Here is a 21,870-nt window from a genome sequence, read left to right as displayed (position 1 = left end):
CAGCTTGGCTTCTGCTCACTAGCATCACAATGAAATTAAGTTTAAGGACTTCAGACCTGGTTTTAAAAGTGGATGGGCATAAATGGAAGAACTATTATATATACTATTACATATATATTATATGTTATTATACAATATACTACTATATATTATGTATACTATGAAATTTTGCTTGTTTTTTAAAATTTGGCTGATGAGATCTGTTTCATGTGTCTATTTGTGAGTAGGAGTAGAGAGGAAGTGGTGGTGGGTTGCTGTTTGTGTTCTTCTTTTAATAACAAACAGATACTCTTCCAAAACCTAATCTAGTGTTACCTTTAGTGCAAGGCAAAAATAACAAAAGAAGCAGCACTGGGGAAAATAACTTAAATGAGATACTCACTTAAACATTTTATTGTGAGGTCTCATTGGTAATGAAACATAAGGGCATTTTTATCCAAACTGATGTTTCTGCAAATAATGTTGTAAAGATGATATATTTACTTGGTACGTTTTAGATTCAAGTCTATAACTGTAGCCATTATGCTAATCCTGTTGGTAGCCCACACCTATGTGGAAAAATGGTTTTCTCAGTTGTGCAAAAGCCTCACCAAATCTTTTTTTCTCCATGTGCTGACTCATATGCATCACTTATCAAATTCTACTTTCCAAGCACCTGATCTGTCTTTTCATTCTTTCTTATTAAAGACTGTCAGCTGCTGTTCACTGGAGTGTCTGCGAAGTTTATCCCACATTCTTAAGCCTTTGTTTTCCAGCTCAACACACATACTCAGTGCTGAAAGTCAAGCTTTTCCCCAGAGGCCCATTTTTCTACAGCACCAGATCTATATGTGTGTGTTGCAGATACTAAATAACCACAGTTCTAATACCTCTAAAAATGTCATATCAAAACTTCTTTTTAGGAGAGCTGGATGAAATCTCAGCCCCAGTTCACAGATGCCAGGGTTCAGCTGCAGACCTTTTTTGATGAAATCTCAGCCCCTGTTCAGAGATACCAGCAGTAGTAGGTGAGACAGGGCAAGCTAAGAACATTGATCTGGTAGTGGCAAGAGTGACTGGAAGGATATTCCTGAAGCTGCTTTCTTTTATAGCCTTCCACAAACTTCATAAGCATATGATAAAATATTATTTTTAGAATGTACATTTCTAAGATCAACAGGAACTTTCTTCATGTAATCTTTTTAATCTGACTAAGCTTAAGACATACAGTCAGAGATACTTCATTAGTGTGTTTATTGTCATGATAAGGATCAGGAAAGATAAATATTATTCATCACATTGAAAAGTCTAATAAAATAATTTTAATGTATATCATATTCTAAAAGAACCACCTGACTCTTTATATGAGGATATATAAGTTGTCTTGTAATTGAAACTATACAGTTTCTTCTAAGAAAATGCTAAAATTAAGAATTCCAGTTGTATGCAGAATGTGCATATGTCATATGTGCATATGAGGACATATAAATGTCCTCACTTGTTTCAAAGACCCATAAAGTAAAAGTCCTGGTATAAAATTTTCTTGAAGAAAAAAAAAAGCATATGATTGCATAAAACTTTCAAAGTACAATGGAAGTCTAAGAGAAATATAATTATTATTGTCGGTTTATCACCTCAAACATGTTGTTGTAAATGTCATTATATCAGATGAGTTTGAAAACAGGTTTTCCATTTTGCACTTTATTTGACAAGGTGATTCATTGTGTAGAGCAGTTTAAGATGTCAGTCCTTGCGGAAAGAATTGACTTGTGCTGATGTGCTTATCAGCATTCCTCCATCAAAGTATATGATTAAGGAAGGGTTATTCTGAAATATTGTTACCCAACTGGCCTGAAATATGCGTGTTTTCTTTATCAAAATATAATTTATCACAGTTAATTTCTTCTAGGTAACCATGTGTATGTTACATATGGCATATGGAAAGCTGGTTAGTTATCCATAAAATCATATTTAAGATAATTTCTTATGCTGCAGCACAATAGCTTGTCAAGTAGTTGAAATAATTTGTTTCTGACACCACATCTTCATTCTCAACAGGGGAATGAAGAGGAAAGAAAAGAAACAAGGGCATTTTCAATGTTTTCTGTACATGCCTCATGTCTTTCAGTGGCCCATTTTTGATTACCTCAGAGAAAGGCAGAAATCTTCCATTTTGCATTGGCCATTTTTCTTCAGGTTTGGGAAATTTCACCTGTTATTTCAGTGGACAACAGCTTTCACCATGGAGAATGAAGTTTGCTCTCCACTGTCATTAGTTTGAACTAACCTGCTATCTTAGCACAGCTGACTCTTCCATATTTAGACTCCTTTACAATCTCACTAAGCAATTTGATTCAGTAATTTCTTGTAGAAATGAAATTCTACAGATTAATTATATATCATTGAAAGGAGTATGGTATCTCCTTCCACCATGCCTAAATTCACTACAAATCCATTTCCATGAGTGACTTCGTATTATGTGTCTGGGAGAAGAAGACAGATTTGTCTTAACCAAACCATTTGTTATTTTGAGTACTATCATGTCTGTTGTATTACAAAATGCTATCAAATAGTTATAGATATATGCTCTAGGCATAACTCAACTTTCCCTCTCCCCCACCCTGCATTCCTTCCTCCCTTCCCCTTTCCTCTGTTTTCTCCTTTCCCCTTTCCTTTCCTTTCCTTTCCTTTCCTTTCCTTTTTCCTTTCCTTTTTCCTTTCCTTTCCTTTCCTTTCCTTTCCTTTCCTTTCCTTTCCTTTCCTTTCCTTTCCTTTTTCCTTTCCTTTCCTTTCCTTTCCTTTCCTTTCCTTTCCTTTCCTTTCCTTTCCTTTTCCTTTCCTTTCCTTTCCTTTCCTTTCCTTTCCTTTCCTTTCCTTTCCTTTCCTTTCCCCTTTCCTTTCCTTTCCTTTCCTTTCCTTTCCTTTCCTTTCCTTTCCTCTTTCCTTTCTCCTTTCCTTTCCTTTTTCCTTTCCTTCTCCCCTCCCCTCCCCTCCCCTCCTCCTCTCCCCTCCTCTCCCCTTTTCCCTTCCTTTTCCCTTACCTTTCCCATTTTATTAATCTTCTTTTTATCCTCTTTTTTTCTTTTTTTCTTCTCCTTTCCTCTTTTTCTCTTCTCTTTTCTCTGTCTCACATATCTTAATTCCACACTTGTCTAATATTGTGATCTTTACATTTCTGGATTTTGTTCTACTTATGAAAGTCCAGTGTGTAGGATATGTGGCTAAGGTGCTGACGCACTTACTGCATTTGTCTTCCCCTTTTACTGTGGCTATAAGAGTGGTGAGTGGCACAGAAATACGTACACACACATTAAAATTTGACTTTACTCACAGTTGATGATAATTATTAAGAACACATCCCTCCCCCTCCAAAGAACTCACACATAGATACCCCTCCCCCTCCAAGAAGAAACCTCCTCTTCAACACCCTATGTTTAATGCAATCAGATGTTAATTAACTGACAATGGTACATCTGATTGATATGCTTGGCATAGTGAAGAGCAGATTCAGAAAAATGAGTATTCATGAATATTATCACTTTACAGTTTGCAATAACAAGTCTAGCAATAGAGATAGATCTGTTTCAATACAGTTTATGTTCCCATCATTCTACAAATATTTTAACCACAGCTAGATCCCATCAACCATCCTTGAAGCTCCACCTCCTCCTCTGCTTCTCTCTTCTTTTTCAGTGATCAGCCAGCATGGCATTTGTAGATCTGAACCTGCTCTCCAGCCGAGCTGGCACAGTGGAGCGTTATGTATCTACCAGCCACCTTTTCTTCACTCCAAGCTCCTACTGTTCCACTTGCCCACCTTTCAAAATGTTACCTGTAGATTGTGTGTTACAAACATAAGTTGCAAGCCCTTCATTTTATTGCTGAACTGCGCAAGAAGAAAAAGTACAAGTGGAGAACTAACTGCAGCTTGGAACACCAGAGGATGAGAGATGAAGGAATATGTAAAATGAAGAGTAACTGGTTTGAGAAACATTTATATTCTCGTGTTTAAAGCAAACTCCCCTTACAGAGGAAGCTTTCTTTAGTAGTCACATTAATAGCACAAAATAGAGGTCTAAATGCATGAAAATATTTTGAAGGGCTTTCCCCCCACAGAATATGGCCAAAAGCATCACTGATGAGCTGGGCTGGCACAGACACCCAGCAACCCAGCAGAGCCATTGGGTTGGGGTGGTTTTCTTTTTCGATTTATGCCACAATTTTTAACCATTGAAAAGGTATTTTCATAAAATTTTCAGCACTTTAAAAAGCCTTATTTAGAGGTAAGGAAAGCAAAAACTATAGAGAGGCATAGTTCTGTCTGGCATCAGTATGTCAGGGTAAATAATGATCAGTCAGTGTAACTCATAATCCCACATAGTTTAGAGTATTCTTGATTAAAATGCTGACAGGTCCCACCAGGGTTTACAGAAAGATTGCTTTTTTGTTTTCTTTTCTTCTTTTTTTTTTTTCCCTACCGTTGTATATTATTTAACAATTGCTTGCTACAACTTCATTTTCAAGCTTGTTAGAGGCAAATGTTTCTCATCTCAAACTTGGTCCTGCTCCTTATGAAGAAACAATAAAACCCATGCCCTCTAAAGACAGTTCTGGGACCAGGCTTTGGATTCATGAGCTACAGATCAGAAATTCAGGTATATATGCACATTAGCCCGTATAAGAAACTGCTGTGCCATCTTGCCTGAGGGCATGTAATTTCCTATAGCATTTATCTCCTCCTGAAAAAAAGGGATAGATTTGGGGTAGGGGGTTGATTCTCAGCATCAGTTCTTGCAGAGTCTGAATTTTTCATTCTGTAAATGAAGTGCATCAAGGATGGCTTGTGTTTTTCTACTATTGTTCGAAATCTTGTCAAATATTTTTCCCTTTCCCTGTCACTCTCATAATGTTCCTTTAGAAAATGCTACAACTGGATCCTTGCTGCATTTAAAACATCCTTACAGTAATTACAAGAGAAAAGTCTTTAAAAAATTGCATGTTTTTATAATTATTTTCACTTCCATTTGCAAACCCAGAGAGTCACAGAGACGTGAGCTTAACATAAGGTGAGGTAAAAACATCTACTTGTCCATTCTTTATATACCATATCACTTCATTTTAAGCATTATGTAATTCTGTACTTGTAATTTTTAAGAATTAGTTTGACAAGAACTACAATATCACAGCAATATTTGTACATTACATTACTGAGTTATACAATTCTAACTTCACTTTTAACTTAGTTATTTCCCCGCTTCCCAGAAATAAAGTAATACTACTTGATACTGCTTAGGAAATTCTATTTTTCATAGCACTGAGGCACTTAGAATTCATCCAGTGCACAGAATTATGTGCTGCCAAGTTCATTTATAGTCTAGCCCTTAGAAACATTTCTAAAATCAGTGATGAGCATGTATTTACTGGGAAAGCAATAGTTATATGAAAAATAAAAGTGATTCAGGTTGGTAGAAAAAGTGTAAGAGACAGGTTGAGTCTGAAAAATTAGAAGTACAGCACTGAAGGCGATAGATCAGATGTCATTAGTTGGCCGAAATCCCCCTCAAAGTGATGCTAATATTAGGAATAAGTTTGTAGAAACTTGTCAGTGAAGGAGATTGACTTGGCTAGGAACTTGACAACCCCGTTAATCCTCTTGAGCCACGTATTAGTATGGTCTGTCCTAAACATAAATAACCCTTTTTCTGTGCACTACAGCACAGGAACCTTTACATTGTTCCTGGTCTCTTCAAGTCCCCTCCACCCCTTCCTCAAAGCAGCCGTTTTACCAGGTATGTTTTAGTCAAAACAGGTTGTTTTCCTCAACACAGGGAAAACTGAAATAAAATTCTAAATTATGTGATGTGGGAGGCTATGTCATCTGTGGATCCTGTCACCAAAAGGTTGAGATGCTGTCTAACTGATAGTGATTCTTTCATAGAATCACAGAACAGTATGGATTGGAAGGTATCTTCAAAGGTCATCCAGTACAACCCCCTGCAATGAGCAGGGACATCTTCTAGATCAAGTTGCCCAGAACCATGTCCAGCTTGGCCTTAAATGTCTCCAGGGCTGGTGCATCTACCTCCTCTTTGAGCAACCTGTGGCAGTAATTTACCACCCTCACTGTAAAGATTTTTTGCTCACATCCAGCCTGAATTTCCCCTCTTTTAGTTTAAAACCATATTTATTTGAGTTTATGGTGAAACAAACAGGAGTCTGCATTTCTCTTACTGTAACAAAGGTGCAGAGCCACTGTTCCACTCAGTCTTCAGCTTACCTTGGGAAAAAGACAAACCATTGAGAAATACTGGGGGCATGGTTTACAAGACTATCCATATATAGAATCATAGAATCGTAGAATAGTTAGGGTTGGAAAGGACCTTAAGATCATCTAGTTCCAACCCCCCTGCATGGGCAGGGACACCTCACACTAAACCATATCACCCAAGGCCTCGTCCAACCTGGTCTTGAACACTGCCAGGGATGGAGCATTCACAACCTCCCTGGGCAACCTATTCCAGTGCCTCACCACCCTAACAGGAAAGAATTTCCTCCTTATATCCAATCTAAACTTCCCCTGTTGAAACTTTAACCCGTTACCCCTTGTTCTATCACTACAGTCCCTAAAGAAGAGTCCGTCCCCAGCAACCCTATAGTCCCCCCTTCAGATACTGGAAAGCTGCTATGAGGTCTCCACGCAGCCTTCTCTTCTCTGGGCTGAACAGCCCCAACTTTCTCAGCCTATCTTCACACGGGAGGTGCTCTAGTCCCTTGATCGTCCTCGTGGCCCTCCTCTGGACTTGTTCCAACAGTTCCATGTCCTTTTTATGTTGAGGACACCAGAACTGCATACAACTATGCTGATCACAAAACAGCTTTTTAAATCGTAGTCCTAGGCATGTGTTTTACCACCAATATTAGTGTACACTCCCTTCACTTACAGCTGGAGAGCTCTGGCTTTCTGCGGAAGGAATGTGAAGCAGGCAGGAAAGGGAGATCCACAAGTCAGGGTCATTGCTGTCAAATGGCCACCTCACACATTGCAGATGTTGTTCAAGCATGAGCTAGGGAGTGTGTGGAATAAAATGCAGCCTATGGAACTTTAGGTGGGAATAAATGCTGCAGAAAGTTTGCTGCATGCTTCTATACCACCAGAGAATTTCATCAGCAGGGAACAGGATCTCTGCAGGAATCCATGTATGGGCCAATCTTAGAGTAACATTGGTACATCAATGTTAATTTTATACTTTGCCAATAATTTCCGTTAGGGAGTTAGCACTAGGACTTATTGCAAGTTCTAGGCAAAATTTGGGCATAAGCGTATGACTCACACTAAAACATTAACAAATCCTGTAAGTATATGTCAGAGATTTCCTTTAGAAATCAATTTTTATTGACAATAAACTCCAGTATATTCTAAGAAGAAAAATAGAGGGTAAAGCTACTGACCATGCAAATAAAAAAGGACTAGCTGATAATGATGAGTCTTGCATCACAGTCATGATAACTTTATTTCATGAGACCAAATAATATAGATTTGGGAATACTAGTTAAATTAAAATGTTCAGCATCTCTTAGGAAGGAACCATAGAAATTTGAGTTGTGACCATATATTCCAGATAGTGTATGATGAATATGTGGTTTATTGATTTGACAAGTACTATTATTTTCCCCCAGGAAAAAAAGTGAATTTGTGGCAAATAGCCTAATAGAATGGTACAAGTAATTGATGGACTTCTGCACAGTCTGTTGGGTGAGGTGACAGATCTGCAAAGCCTTTGACTTATTAGTTTTCCTGTCGTCATAGTGTAAGGTATGGCTATAGTCAAAGTAAGTTTAAAAAAAAATACAACATAAACCAGAAAAAGCTAGGGGAAAGAAAGAATGATTCTAAATTCAATTCCCACATCAAGACGATTTAAAAAATCATGTTCAAATAATTCATAAATTAGCATAATTTTCACTGTAAATATCTTACTAAAATTAGGATTTATATTCCAAATTATTTTATATATCTTTAAAAATATTTAAGATACATCAAAGTGATCTTTGGCTATATAGTTACACTTTTTATGTAATTACAGGTTACTCTATTAGACATGTACATGATACAAGATATATGAGAGCAGAACTGTATAAATTCAAAAGAGAGAGCAGAACTTTATAGATTCAAAAGACTCTCTTAACAATTTCTGCTTCTTATTTACACTTTTCTTTAAGCTAAGAGTTGTTTCTGCTGCCCTACCCACATCATAGCCTACCCAAGGCTACACAGTGGAAACTTAAATTGAGAGATAATTTGCTTCTTGTAGTAATAAGAGTAGTAAGTAATTAATAACTTGGAAAGCATGAGGCTTTTTTTTTAATACCTGTTCCTTCCATGCTGAATGAATGTATTTTCTGATCAGTATCATTCCTCAAACTGTTGCACATTTTTAAAAGGAAGTAGAATGTTGAGGTTTTTTTTTGTGAAAACATTCATATAATTGTGAAAATAATGATTAAAGGTGGCATGGGAGCGTATTCCTTGCCTTTTAACTTTCCTGACATCCGTTCTTAATAGTATTTTTAGCTGACGAATGCCATGTTTGCAGAGAAAGGTTATAAAGGCATTGGGCTTGTTTGGGCTACCCAATGTAGTTTAAGCAGAAGACAAAAACATTTAAAGTGTACAGTCTCAGTCATTGAAACGACCAACTGTAAAAGTACCTGCATTAATATATATAAAGCTTACTCAATATAATTATGTAAATGTATGAAATTTTAAGAATCAGACAACAAACTCATACTGAAAAAAAACAAGAAAAAATCTGCTATAAAAGTGTGGCACCACTGGAATTGGCAGTGTATTAAACTACTTAATGCTTATGTCTCTTTGGCCCAAAAGACCTGCAGAATCTTTAATGAATAAGTTCTTTACGTATGAGTCAGGTAATACAAATCTTCACCAGCTATGGAATCATATATATCTAGGAAATATTTGCAAACAGAAACATATTCTTCTGTACTTTGATAAAGTATTCTGTTCTTGGTACGCAGGTAAAACAGATCACCAGTTCTTCTTTTTTTTTCCCCAATGAACTATGTTTATTATGCCAATTCTAATTACCATGCAATCTAATGGTTTTAAGGCTTATATTTTCCACATCACTGGACATCACAAACATGAAAGCATTTTATACTGTCATTATACATCAATGTTTGCACTTGGTTATACATATATACAGAAATTATTCACACATCTTAACCTTGCTATTTCCTCCTTTCAAACCAACAAAATTTTACTGTGAAAGCAGCTTTTTAATAAATGGTATAAGAAATACAGCAAGGCACACATTTTTTTAAAAACTTTTTTTCTAATTACCACCTCAAGAAGCATAAAATACCAAAATGTTGTACTTAATTCAGTAGAATGTCAACAGTTCCTAATATACAACACCATGTAGCTGTTTCTTGAAGTGTTGCATAGATTAAATTTTAAAATTAAATAAATAAAATGCCATTTATTTTAATTATCTAATTTTTAGATGCATTGAATCAGGAGGGCTAATGACTTCTTTTTGCTGCAATCCAACAAAATTGTCACTTTAAAAGTAAAATAGTTTCAATAAACTTATGCATTATACACATAAATATTAAATTAGATACATAAAATAGAAGAGTACTGGCAGGTACAACTGTGAAAAGATGAACCAGACTAATCATGAGTTCTGTACATCTTCAGAACTTTAAAGAACAGAATCAGTGATAAGTAGTACAGAGGCAACCAATCTAGGAAGGAGAGGTCATTAGAGGTAGCTTGGGAGAGGAATCCACATGAAAGCAAATGGCCTTGCTACAATACAAAATGATCACTGAAACAGGACTAGCATATGCAGCCTGATCACAAAGCCAACATGGACAAATCACATTTGGAAAGAAAATTTATCTTGGGAGTCAGTGTAATGAAAGGCAGTGATACAATGGAATTGGAGGTCATCCAAGGGTTTACAGGATGAACCTGCACCTGAATTGCAGCCAAGATTCTAAAAGGAAACAAAAAAGTAATAGTAGGTTACAGAAAATGAAGTTTTATTTGCAAAACATAGCTCTTGCAGAACAACCATAGATACTCATTAAATGATCACATGCCAGAGCCTTTAATGCAGAAGCATACAGTAGGCAAACAATGACTTTTAACAGCCTGAGGTACAAGTTACTGTAAAAAACTGTATTGATATAGAAAGCTCATTGACTTTTGTAAAGACTTCATTTCTAAAGAAACAAGAGAATTCATCAAATCTGACCTTTTCCCTGGATGCTGTCCTCATCCTTACCTGCAAACTTACCTTCAGCACACTCAAAAGTGCACTGATCTATGAAAACATAGGAATTTTCAAAAGCCAAGTAACACAAAGATCTACCCATCACTTACTTTAATATTTATGTAAACATACAGAATGAGATTTCAATGGAGAGGAAGGAAGGATTGTCACAGAAGTGTTCCGTGAATAGGATTGTCAGTGTCATGATTGTATTTTAAAACTGTAAATAGCTATTGAAAGACTTGTAGTGCCATCAATGAGTTAAATTTTCATACTGTAGAATTACCCAGCTCAGGGTTTAGGGTTAAACTATTCATCAAAGAGCACAGGCTTATGATGGGGATTAAGAAGAAATAACTGTCAGAATACAGCTCAAAGATTAGTGCAAAGTACATCTCTTAGGCATTTCCTAGGAGGCACTCTAGACATGCAATATCAGCCTTCCAAATTAAGCAGGAATATCTGGATCTATCCAGTTACCTTCTGCTTTGATCTTATTTGCTGAAACTGACCCTGTCCCTCATTTATAGAAGAAATGTACTTACATGAAAATAATGAAAAGCTCAACACTTTGCTTGAAATTAATGAAGAACTGATTAGAGTAAAGGGGAAGATTGTATCAAAAGGTTTCTACAACTCTGGCACGAGTTTCACATATCTATAATAAGAAAAGTCTCACTGATGGATTATGTCAAGTTTTTCAAAAATTATGTAACTCACAGGCAATACAAGATTAGCTGCTTATTCTATTTAATTTTATTTAAAGTCAGCTACTGTAAGGAGCTAAGAAGTCAGACTGTTTTAAACTCTATGAAGGAACATTACAGCACTTATCACCCTATAAAAGCCTCTAGGAAAAGAAAGGGTAAGCAAAGAGATTATTCTTGTAGTTCCAGTTGCTAAAAGTAAACTGTTGTGTAAACCTGTATATTATTTTTTCCTGTAATGAATAATTAACTAACAGTCCTTTGCATTTATGTATCATCTTTTAGCTGTGGATCTCAAAACACTTTTCAGTGAATAAGCCGTGCTTCACAGGTCTCATTGGTCATTATTCTCATTATTCTTTAATAAAGAAACTAAGGAAAGGAAGGAATAAGTCATAAAAAAATCTATTGCTGAGGAGGAAATAACAGTCAGGCTTTCTGAGTACCAGTCCTGTGTTTCTCCTGGTTATAGTAAGTGGCAGGATATTCTGGCTAACATTGCAGCATTGTCAGATGAAACCAATGTAGTTTTCTTATGTCCGATATTTTTTTCCCTAAATTAAGTTATAATTTAAGTTTAAATTATAAATTCTTCACAAAAGGAAGTAGTTTTTGATCTCATTTGTAAGAATTAACATTGCATACAGAATTCTAATGTACCCTCTAGAAAAGTCTTTGGACACATCATATAAAACTTCTTAATGTATTGATATCTATGCACATTGAATATGGGACTAAAAATTCCCATTCCACTGGTGAGTCACAGGTCACAGTGACAGCAGAAAACTGCATGATCTCATCTACAGAGAGACAGTTCTTTCAAGCTGTCCCCTACTTGAGAAATAAAATCAGCATAGAGCTTCTGAGAAGAACTTCTACGAGAACTGTGAGAACTTCTATTGAAGAACTACATGTTGGCTCATATCAGAGACTAGTCAATACTGACAGAGATATTTTTAAGCCTGCTTATAGAATTGTTACTATTTTCCCATGATGGTAATTTTTTGTAGCACACTGCTAAATAAGAGGATTGTAACATTTGCAAAAAATATTTTCTTCCCTATGAAGTTTATTCTTCTGTACAGCCAAGGTAAATATTAAAACTATATAAAAATCAAAGTACATTTGAAACTATGCCTTTTTCAGCTTTGAATTCACAGTATGCTTTTAAGGTACACATATACTATAGATTATTTTTCTCTAAGTATTTCAGCTACACATGGAATTACACATTTAAATGAGCTTACAGCACAGGTGCTACAGGAAAAATAATGGTGTTTGCCATTTATCTTTCAAATTAAATAATGTGTTTTTAAATAGTAACTTTTTTCATAATACACTTATGGGAACAACATTTATCTGTCACATTTTAAAAGATGTATTAGTAATAAATGTAAATTACCTTTGGAAAATCAGTAATTAGCCTCATCAAAAAATAAACAATCTGCCACCAAAAAGATAATCTTTAGCATAGTTAAGTATAATAACTGTTATTTGAATAAGTTAACAAATTAGGATAGATTGCTTCTGTAATTCATTCCCCATAGCATGAGAGATGAAGTTAAAGCACCAAGCTTGTGAATGGGGGAAGGGATCTCAGACTTTAGTGATACCAAATGTAGCAGCTCATATTTTCATTTTTTGATGTGCCAGAGATAAACTATATGTTTCCTAGGGCTTTACTACTTGGGATAATACAGTACATAATTTCCATGGAAGCAATGCTATATGCATCAGTTAAGAACCAGTATATCCTCCTAAATGTGAGAAGTGGGATGTAGTTTGAAGGGCTTTGTTACCTTAAAAATTTTTGTCAGCCCCTGGGCAAAAAAAAAAAAACTGGAACACAAACCTACTAAACTGTTACATACAGAGTCTGCATTACATTTTATTGCATTGGGGGGCATTTACTACAATCTTCACCCTCTATGTCCAATCTTAGTCCTTACATCAACTGCATATTGTCATATCCCAGTCTTATGAAAAACCTAGCTGGCTACTTGTAAGAAACTATGAAGTTTTGAAGACTGAGCGAAATTTTATACAGTATTTTGAGATCCTCAGAGCAAAAGTACTAATGAATTGAAAAGATGTTATCTTCATCAATGAAAGAATGAGAACAAGAATAAAATCACAGTCACTATAGTAAGCATTATTCCTCAAATTAATGTTATAAAAATGAGTGGAAAAAATAAGAAAAGTAATAAAACAGTAATTAAAGAAAAACTTATGTTTACATATTGATCACTTATCAACCTCAAACTTTTGTCATCATCTCCATTTCCAAATAGTCTTCCATACACAAATTATCCTTGTAACGTAATTCCAGAATATATAATATCATCTATGAGTTTTGTAATTCCCAATTGATTTCCATGACTACGCCAGTTGTTTGGATGTCTCCAAGTATTAACCTAGTTGGTAATCAACAGGTCATGATAGCCTATTTCAGAGCCATTCAAGAAATATCCTCTTTGCTATGATGGTTCCAAGATAACGAATTATTCAAATAGATACATGTTCAAAGAGATAGTGGCAAGTTGTAGACTATTGCTGTAATAACCTAAAGACTTTGCTAGACATATTTATACAAATGTGAAAGTGTGAATGCTGGGTTAGCCACCAATATGTGCAAAAGAAAAGCATAGTAATATAATATAGTAAATCAGGAAATGCAGAAGAAAGCACTCTATTACATATAAATATGCCCAGATCCTCTGCTACAGCTACATAGTTTGCAATTGGAAAGTACTAGTGGTTTTCACAGGCAGTGATGAATAACAGTCTTTTCTCCTAGCAACATCATGGAATCATAGCAGAAGTTAGGTTAGAAGGAAATTGAACATCATCTGGTCCAACCTTCTACTCAAAGGAAGGCTATTTCAAAGGTACGTCCACTTGAATTTTGAAAAACTCCAAGGATGGAGAATCCAGAACCTCCCAGGGAAACCTGGTTCTGTGCTTAGCCTTGTGTTTTATTGGAAATTTTCTTGCTATAGCTTCTGGCAAGCAGCAGCATTTGGAATTGGAGTGGCATTTGGAGTTGCCATGCTCTCTCTGGTCTACTGGAGGAGTGTTTCCAAAGACTGGCATTCTACACAGCTATGCTGGCTTTTGGGTCACCAAACAACTAGTGAGACTCAAAGCAGCAGTGCTACTTGTTAGGTTCTTATCCAGAAGTTGCTTTGTAGATCTTCTTTTGTTGTTAAATGTGCAGTTATTGTTGGACATTTGTGTGAAGTCAGAAACTCCAGATCTGAACCACTTTCAGACTTTGGAAGAGATTAGATACACTTTTCCACTTTAGGTTGCACCCTCTTACTTATGTTTCAAAATGCTCGTCACAAAATAAAACCAAAGCTTCCAGTACTGCTGTTTGGCTATCAGTTTCTACCTGCTTTAGTATTCAGGTCCTTATTCTACATTACCTTCACATTATAATCTTTAATGTTGTTGCAAGGATTTCTTGTTTTGGTAACCTCCACTTTTGGTCTAACACTGTGTTGTAATAATTTTGTTCTTATTAATGGCTTATTGAGCTTAAGTCATAGTAAACTGATATCAAGTGATTAATTATTATCTCACTACTTATTCTCCAATCTGCTTAGTCATTCCTCATGGCTTGTCTGGAAATATTGTAGAACTCCAACTCACTAGTCACACAAAATTCTTGTAAAACCAGAAGTTCAGTTTCATCAAGTGCTTTTGAGCACCTCATAAGGCCAGCTGACTGTGGAGAAGGGGATCAATGAGTAGGGCTGATTCCACAGCTCAGTTGAGGAGGGAAGACAAGGCTGATACAGAAATACTACTTCTGAAGAATTCCCAAGTTCTGTAAGATAGCAGATTTGTTCCAGAAGAGACCAGTTCCAGTCAGTGCAAAGCCAAAGGGCAAGAAGCAGTTGGTATTTACTGCTTTTGTTGACCAGTGGCATGTAAATTTGGATTACAATCAAAACAAATTATATAGCACTATCATCAAACAGAAGCCCTAGGTGGTGGATGGTGATTCATCTCCTTTCATTTTTACAAAAATGAAAAAAAAAAAAGGAAAATATGTGTAAAAAAAAAAAAAGAAGCATGTGCAACTTGTAGAGTACATACCTGGTTTTAGGACAATGTACGTGCCTGGAGAGGGTTACATTCTATCTGTGCATATTTATATGTCTTTCCTTATGAAAATTTAGGAGATTTTCTTCACAAGCAAGAGTTTTACTGTTCTGATGCAAAACATCTTTTTTCTGTGAATGGCCAGGCTTTAACTGAAACTCTATAGCTGAAGCCTTCTCAGAAGCTGCAACACATCCTTTGGAATCTTCAGGTCCATGTGATTTTCCTGTAGTACTCTTTTTAGTGCTAACATCTGGAGGATTCTTTTCCAAACCTTCTGTTTGCCCATCTGAAATCAACAAATCAACATCACCATTTTTCAAATTATTTGATGTGCTTTGTTTGTAAGGATTAGGGACGTTTATACCATTGTCATCATCACAGAAGAGAGATAAATCCCTACCTTCAGATGAAGTTTTAACTTCTCTTAACGATTCTTGAGTCACTTCACCTACTGACTCTGGAGATGTTTCAGAAATAGTATTAGAAATAGGTTGCTGCTGCTGCTGCTCAGCTCGTGCTTCAGGAGTACCATTAGAAACAGATTGCTGCTGCTCAGCCCGTTCTTCCTCAGGACAGGCTTCAAAAAAGCATTCAATATTTTCTCTCTCATCTGTGAAATCCAATGGCACAGGAGTGCTGCTCTTTTCCTCTATGTATTTGATTACCTCTCCACAGTCACTATCATGAGAAGAAAGTGAAAGATAAGAATAGAAGTCCCCTTTTCTTAGCTGAATGGGTCTGTGAGAGTGTTCTAACACTTTTTCCTTGATCTGTGCTAATGAAGCTGGAGCAGATGACTCGCATTCTGGTTGTGACTTACTTTTCAAAGCTGTTGATGCCATGTCTATGATCTCCCTCACAAAATTGTGTACTGAGCCATCTTCCATGTTTCTTTTATCAAAAGCAGCAGATTCACAATTACAGCATGAAGCAATACCATTGGCAGAGGAGTCACATTCTTTGTCACTGGATTTCAAGGCTGTACAGCAATCAGTAGATTTTTCAGTAAAGCTTATTCTTTGTTGTTGACCATTAGGTAAGGATGTTTGTAAAGTTGTGTCTTCTATGCCTCCACGATTCATTTCTGAGGAAAATTCAAGACAAGGCTTTTTAGCAGGAGAGGAAGCAACAGAATGATGATCAAGCTGAAGAGGACTTTGACATTCTTTTAGAGGGTTTCTGGATTCATCTGACAACAATACAGTCTCTTTTCCATCCATATGTGAATCGTCTGAACTGTCTGTAAAAGCTTCACAGACACAACATTCATTTTCAGCTTCTCTGACATCAAGTGATGCATGACTTTTGGGAGTTGCTGATGTTCTAACAAGACTTTCCTTTTGACTGCCAAGAGTATTTTCAATATTGCCATTTTCCATATCATCCACAAGGTGATCCTTCACAACCTGAGAGATATCTTTCATCAGGTGACTCCTTGTCCCTTTTTCATGATCACGTGGCACATTCTTACTGTTACCATTATTTTCTGATATTTTCTGTACTGAACCATTCAATAGTGTTTCAATGCTTAATGTATCTGTGGCTTTTGATGTCTCATTACTAACTTTACTGCGCTGAATTTCATCACTGAGGTTACTTTTTCTCTTCTCCCTTGTCAAAGAAAATTTTGGTCTAATCCAAGTTTGGAGTTCATTTTTTATATAATCAAGTCCTGAAATTAAATTGCATTCTTCATAAATATCCTCATCAGTTGCTATACTAGAGTCATCATCTTCATCTTTGATGCCTAGCTCTTCCTCAGTTAAGGTAAGGGTGGAACTTGAAAGCAAATCACTGTCATCTTCATCATCAGTACAAGCAGAAGTACAGGAGACATTAACAATCATGCTGACATTGACATCGCTCTCATCAGCTACAGATCTATTAAGATGTTTTCTAAATGATGCATTTGAATCTGGGATTTTATTTCTGTGCAGTACAATGTCTTCAGAGCAGAGAGAAAGATCCTCACTGCTGCTGAGTTCAGTCAGAGAAGCTGCCGAGTCTTCATTGATTGAGGATGCAATATCTAGAGACAGCTGTCCAGTAAAAGACATCTTTTGAGAGCCACTTTGGAGTGTTATATCAGATATGCTGCGCTTAATCTTTTGATCTAAAGGACTCTGGATATTCTCTAAGCGATTCAAAAGATCTAGGGTCCTTTTGCTGAGCTCTCCAACAGAGTCACTGCTTGCACTTATGTCACCTGAGCCATGATGACTAAAAAGATCTTCATTGCTTTTATAGGAAGTCAGCCAGCTCTCCAATGAGGTGCTTCGCTGAAGACCGTCTCCACTTTTAAAAATACCTGAGCTGAACAAATCACCTACTACAGACAGAGACTCTAATGAAGAACTACGAGATAAAGTTGAAACTTGTCTTGTATTCTCTGTAACAGTTAATTTTCTTACAGTTTCTCCAGATTTACAGGAATTGGGATCTGATTCTCCAGGGACCCTTGCCAGAGTATGGTCATGAATAAACCCATCTGGTTGAGACTCTCCAGGTTTATGTTCAGATTTACCAGGTATTTTATCAAAACAAAAGCCATGAAACAAACTGTCCTCTGTATTTGTTTTTTCAATTTGTGATTGTTTCATTATCACTGGTAAGTTGAATTTGGAGCCTTGAAGATATGAGTAATCATAAAAAGTAAACACGTCATGCTTTCCTTGCAATTCTTCTAGACAAACATGGTTACACATAGTAATGCTGTCCAAATCTTCATCATTTTCACTTCCACAACATGCAGAAGGTAACAACTGGAAATCATCCGAGAGACTAGCATGGTCTTCACCTTGCTGTATTTTTTGTTTTATCACATCAACTGTATCATCCACTTGAGTTTCTGCATGTCCAATTTCAGGATTACTCTGAGTGCTTTCAATATCATTTAGCAAAAAAATCTCTGAATTATTTGTAGTTTCTGTATCGCATTCACTCACTATCCCACTCTCACTCTCAGAGTGCCTGCTTATGTTTCCACTCTGATACATATAGCTGTATGGTTTTGCCAATATGTTCCCCCCTATTAGCTCAGGCAGGGATTTTGTAGATGAAAATGATGAGTCTTTACTAAGACTTTTATTTAAAATGTTAGACTGTGTTACACTGGAGAGCTTAGATGTTTTTTTCAAAAAGGGCATGTGTTTTTTTTCTGATAATTCAATATTATGAAGACTATAGACCTGATAGATGTTAGGATTTGGAGGGGAAGTAATGCTGGGACAATAAAGAGGACTTCCACAATCACCAATACTTTCATCTTCATTCACATCGTTAAAACCACTTTCTCCTGAAGAAGGTTTTTGTCTTAGCCCATCCTTCTTGAGCTCCTGATCAGGATCACTTAAGTCTTCATGAATACTGATCAGCTTATTGCTTATGTCAGTTTCATCCCATTCTAGTGCATCTTCACTTGAACCATTCAGATCCATCACGCTGGCATCAATAACATTCAGAGGCTCCTGTAAAAAAAAAATAAAAAAATCAAAGTTAAAATTTAAAAAATATTTACAGCTGCACTTTGAACGTGCTTCCACTGAAATCATATAAGTACATTAATAGGAGTAAAGGGCATTTTTGGAACAATGGTCACTAATAGGCTTTTCATTTTGTTATGTCTTGTATGAAACTGAAATAATAAAACTTATTAAATTTGGCATGATTTCTTAGTCTTCCCAGGTTGTTTGTTTGTTGTTGTTTTTTTAACTTTCTGTCAAAATATGATACAGAAATTTGACTTTTCTTTAATAGACATTAATTATGGTTAGTCACTTCATATGTAACAATTGTTAACCTTTCTGCAGAATCACATGAGTGTGTTAGTAAAAGCCATATAATTAACAGCTTATTATTGAATATATGAGAAACTCTTGTAGCCTGCTTAAGTTTAAAAGAGTTAAGATATAAAGGATTTATTAAAGGATTTTCAAAATGTTTATAATAAACTTTTGTGTTGTGAATCTTAAAACAACAGATGTAACACACTGGAAATCACAAGACTTGATGACTTTTTATTTGAATTTATATTTATTCTTTGCTTGATAATAAAGGCAGTACTAATGACCAGTAAGTAAGACCTAATGAGTGTTAATATCTTCAGCTGTAAGATCAATCAATCTAATAAAATACTAAATGAATTTCAAATACTGTCTGTGCTGACACCTTTATCTGGGGAAGAACTGATAAATAATTGAGCTGAAAGTAGTTTGTTTTTTTTAAGACTTTTTTAACTTTCCAGTAATATTTGCTATTATAATTCATAACATACAGTACCAAGAATTAATCCTTCTAGAAACACGTGGGAGAGGAAGAACACCTTGACAGCTTTACTCACTCAAATGTGATGTGTCAAGTGGCCAAGAGTACTGACTCACCTTAAACTACTCAAAAGCAGTCCCTGATCTTGGGGCTGGTTCTCTGAGCACAAATTAATTTTACTTTATTTTTCTATTTATTGAAAGGCCCCCATTTTAGGGAAGACATTGCTTATACAATAACTCTTGTAATTGAACTGTTAACTAATGTAGAATTGTTTAGTTTAAATAATCTTAACAGCTGAACAATGATCACTGTATCCAGAAAAACAAGAACTTTTTCCAAAAAAACCCATTCAACTATGATCTCTCACTCTCTTGAGCTTTCTTGGAACAAGTTTTGTTTTTCAAATACAGCACTGATCACATGCCAAACAGGAATCTAAATCACAGCAAACTTAAGAAGTTACTGAAATACAAGCAGATAAAATGAGGCTGTAGTCCAAAGAAGGGAAGTTGTACACGGCTTAGCTCCTCACTTAAATTCGTCAAGACCTGGCCAAGGTTAATTGTGCAGGGGCAGGGATATATCTCTGACTCTGAGCTAGGAACTCTCTCTTTGAAGTAGGAACTAAAGCTGATCAGCCCTTTTGTGAGAAATCATGGGATGTTCTCTGTCAGCTCAACAGTTAGAGGACTGATTTTTGGTGTGGGACACTAGGCTCATGACATGAACCAGGTTCTCATTCTCTCAGGAGAAGCCCTACCTACATGCTGTTCTGAAAAGAAGCCTGCATCTCCTGCTTCATTTTGCATAAAACAATTAAATATTAATGGGGTCAGAGATAGACGGGGAGAATTTTATCCTGCAGTGTACTGTTCAGCACATTTGACTGGCAATAGGAACAGATAGGCCCAAATCCCTGCTCCAGTGTCTAATTATGGATATAGGTACCCTGTTTCTGTGCAAAACACAAGGCTATCTCATCCCTTTATGTCCAGCAGAACAATGGCTAAAACACTCATCTGACTTATTTTCTCCAAACTGGGCAGAGTAGCTACCCACCATACAGCGAGGTGATATGATTATTAATATATTTGACAAACCAAGACACTCTCCATGTAAGATAATCTGTGTCCTCATGCTTCATTTGGCTTAGATGTAAGATAGGTCCCTGAGTACTGCAGCTGTGTTCAGATATTTCACATAATCTTGAGCAGATATATGGGTGCCAAAGAATTATTTCTTCCCTTGGGGGTTAGGAGGCTTTTGGGATTTTGAGAATCTGTGAAGTCTAATGTTGAAGGCTAGAGTGTGTTTGTGGATCTACCCACCCCAAAGCTTTATGGAGTAAATTTATTAGCCTTTTGCCTTTTTTTTTTTCACCTGAGGGATATTGACTACTCATAGCTTAAATGTTAATTTCCCATGAAAACACCAGTTTGCTAGACATGTACAGCTACCAGAGCAGTTCTGTTCATTGCAGAGATCAGAAACCCATACTTAGATTTTCCAGTTTACCATATATTATAATGACTCCCGGTTGGTTCTTAGATAGTACTTAATTCATAGAGCCATAGAATCAACTAGGTTGGAAAAGACCTTCAAGATCAAGTCCAACCATCACCCAGTTACCTACCTGTAGCTGACCCTTAACTATCCTACAAGTAAAATGTGAGAGAATGACAATAATTTAATTTAGCTTGAAAACCTGTTAGATGAAACAAGAAATCAGCTACAATTACTTATTTTTTCTGTGGCATGTTTTATGACTCTGTCGCGCTTAGCATTAGGAAGACATAACTGTGAAAAGCTTCCTAAACTGCACGTTTTTATTGTTTTAAGTTGCTGCCAGCTGCAAAAAGAAATTCCTGAAGGCAGGAAATCAGCAGCAGGTTCCAAGGATTTAATGTTCCATAGAATCTGATTTTGTTTCTCAAAACGAAAACATTTGGTCCTTACTGGTCAGGAAGATAACCTTCCCCCTGTAAATCAGCACTTGGCTGCCTTGTTTGTTCTGCAAGTCAGATGGACTAAAACAATAAAACATGTAGAGTTGTGACCTCAGCCCATTCATCTTCACTGAGTGCTCCTCACTTCAAAGCCTGTTTTTTTGTTCTTCAAATGCACATGCTTTTCTGAGGCCTGGAAGATACTCAGAAATTTTGCAGCAAAGCTATGATGGATTTCAGGATTTGATTTTATTATTTTTTTTTTACCCTTGTGATTGTCACAACTATACTTGCAAAGGCTCTTATGTGGATGTGGTCCTTTTACCAGCATAGCTTTCTCTGTCCAAGGAATTGACTGAATTAATATTAGTGAATTGCTATTTTTTATTTTTTTTCTTTATAACCATCATCTCCCTTGAAGTACAACTTCCATGATTATCAGCTACATTGGCAGCTGTTCCTAAGTACAGACCAAGTTTTAACTTTGAAACAAACCACTCAGCTTAAGTCACAAACATTATGTATTTGGCATTTTTAGTACAGGTATATATATTC

At 36.2% G+C, this 21,870-nt stretch overlaps 1 protein-coding gene across 7 annotated transcripts in view; it reads right to left on the bottom strand.

Annotated features, from left to right (window-relative positions):
• Positions 1 to 9,100: 9,100 nt before the first annotated feature.
• Positions 9,101 to 21,870, bottom strand: part of AKAP6 (A-kinase anchoring protein 6) — a 280,658-nt gene continuing 267,888 nt past the window's right edge. For 6 of the 7 annotated variants that reach the window (XM_061463486.1, XM_061463487.1, XM_061463485.1 and 3 more), the window contains 2 exons: positions 15,095 to 18,570; positions 9,101 to 10,004 (listed from right to left, as the gene is read on the bottom strand). In XM_061463486.1, the coding sequence (XP_061319470.1) occupies positions 15,136 to 18,570 (3,435 nt within the window). In that variant the 3' untranslated portion in view covers positions 9,101 to 10,004; positions 15,095 to 15,135. The remainder of the gene's footprint in view (positions 10,005 to 15,094; positions 18,571 to 21,870) is intronic. The other variant, XM_061463491.1, reaches the window with a different exon arrangement.

Source organism: Pezoporus flaviventris, unplaced genomic scaffold (genome assembly GCF_033815535.1).
Source record: "Pezoporus flaviventris isolate CSIRO_AGI_PZ_B2104156 unplaced genomic scaffold, CSIRO_AGI_Pfla_v1 ptg000036l, whole genome shotgun sequence".
Classification (NCBI taxonomy): domain Eukaryota; kingdom Metazoa; phylum Chordata; class Aves; order Psittaciformes; family Psittacidae; genus Pezoporus; species Pezoporus flaviventris.
Note: the sequence above shows the minus strand (reverse complement) of the source record. Positions and strands in the feature narration are given on the sequence as shown.